Source organism: Cicer arietinum, chromosome 6, assembly GCF_000331145.2.
Source record: "Cicer arietinum cultivar CDC Frontier isolate Library 1 chromosome 6, Cicar.CDCFrontier_v2.0, whole genome shotgun sequence".
NCBI classification, from domain to species: domain Eukaryota; kingdom Viridiplantae; phylum Streptophyta; class Magnoliopsida; order Fabales; family Fabaceae; genus Cicer; species Cicer arietinum.
Window position 1 is genome coordinate 61,372,899 of NC_021165.2, and position 1,125 is coordinate 61,374,023.

Below are 1,125 nucleotides of genomic sequence, written 5' to 3' on the forward strand. Positions count from 1 at the left end.
ATCTCCACTATGCTCTTTTGAGAATTAAAATAAGGAGAAAAAGAGTGATGGATATTCATGAGAAGATGTAGGGTAAATATACTTCATGTACACTTAATACAAAGTTCTTTTAAGATGCTTCAACATGTCAATTCATGTGTACAACAACATCCTCTATTTTCATACAATTTACCAAGAATGTGAAAACATATTTTCATAGAGGTATAGCTAAAGAGATGCTAGTGAGTAGTCTCTACAACTACAAGGAAGCAATTGATAAATTTTTCTGCATCTTATCACAACAGCCACACAAATACACATCTCTACATAATCCCCAGTGCTTTAAATATTGGATATAGTTTATTTTTATCTTTATATATCCAATAATTTCCTTTTTGATGGTGGAGGGTGTTACTTCGACTAATTGAAATTTTGTTTTGATTTACGATATTGATGAATAAGTTGAGTAGACATTAATCGAACGAAGTGGTTGATAGTGAATCAAACTGCGTAGATATGCAGGCTATAATACTTCAAAAAACTCCCTAAAGTATCATTTTACTTTGAAGGTAAGCACTAGTTAAACATGTCATTTGTATCATTTATGGACACTTCGTAAATCTTAGCACAACTATTTAAAGACATGGCTTAATCAAGCAATAGGGAAGATAAGATATTGTAATTTTGTGCATTTTTACGCACTCTTAAAACTCCTTTTAGTAATTTTTTTTTTATTTTTTGAAATCATCCCATTTGAGGATGATGTACTTGAACCTTCAACAAGGCCAAATGAAACTGAATCACAACAAAAAGAGAAGCCATTGTTTATCAAAGTTAAAGGTAAAAATCTCATATCATTAAATTTGTTGTCTTATTTGGTGGTTGTTGTAGGAATGTTGTTATATTATCTTATTTGAATTTGTGTTATTATGTGCATATTTAAATATACTAGTACTAGAGAAATTATAGATCGAAAAATGATAGTAAATTAAGTTTGGGCATTCGGAGAAGACAAAAAGGATTATGGTTGAAGTTGGTGATAATGGACAAGACAATGATAATAGTTCAAATTTACTTGTGAGGTTTCTTTGTGAATTTGCTAAAAAGTTAATATTTTATCCTGTATTTTATTGAAAGATGGGATGA

At 29.7% G+C, this 1,125-nt stretch overlaps 1 protein-coding gene across 1 annotated transcript in view; it reads left to right on the plus strand.

The window, feature by feature from the left end:
- LOC101497218 (F-box protein CPR1-like) overlaps positions 1–896 on the plus strand; it is a 3,796-nt gene extending 2,900 nt beyond the window's left edge. Inside the window, exon 2 of the mRNA XM_073369658.1 lies at positions 871–896. Coding sequence (XP_073225759.1) covers positions 871–896 — 26 coding nt within the window. The remainder of the gene's footprint in view (positions 1–870) is intronic.
- The last annotated feature ends 229 nt before the right edge of the window (positions 897–1,125 follow it).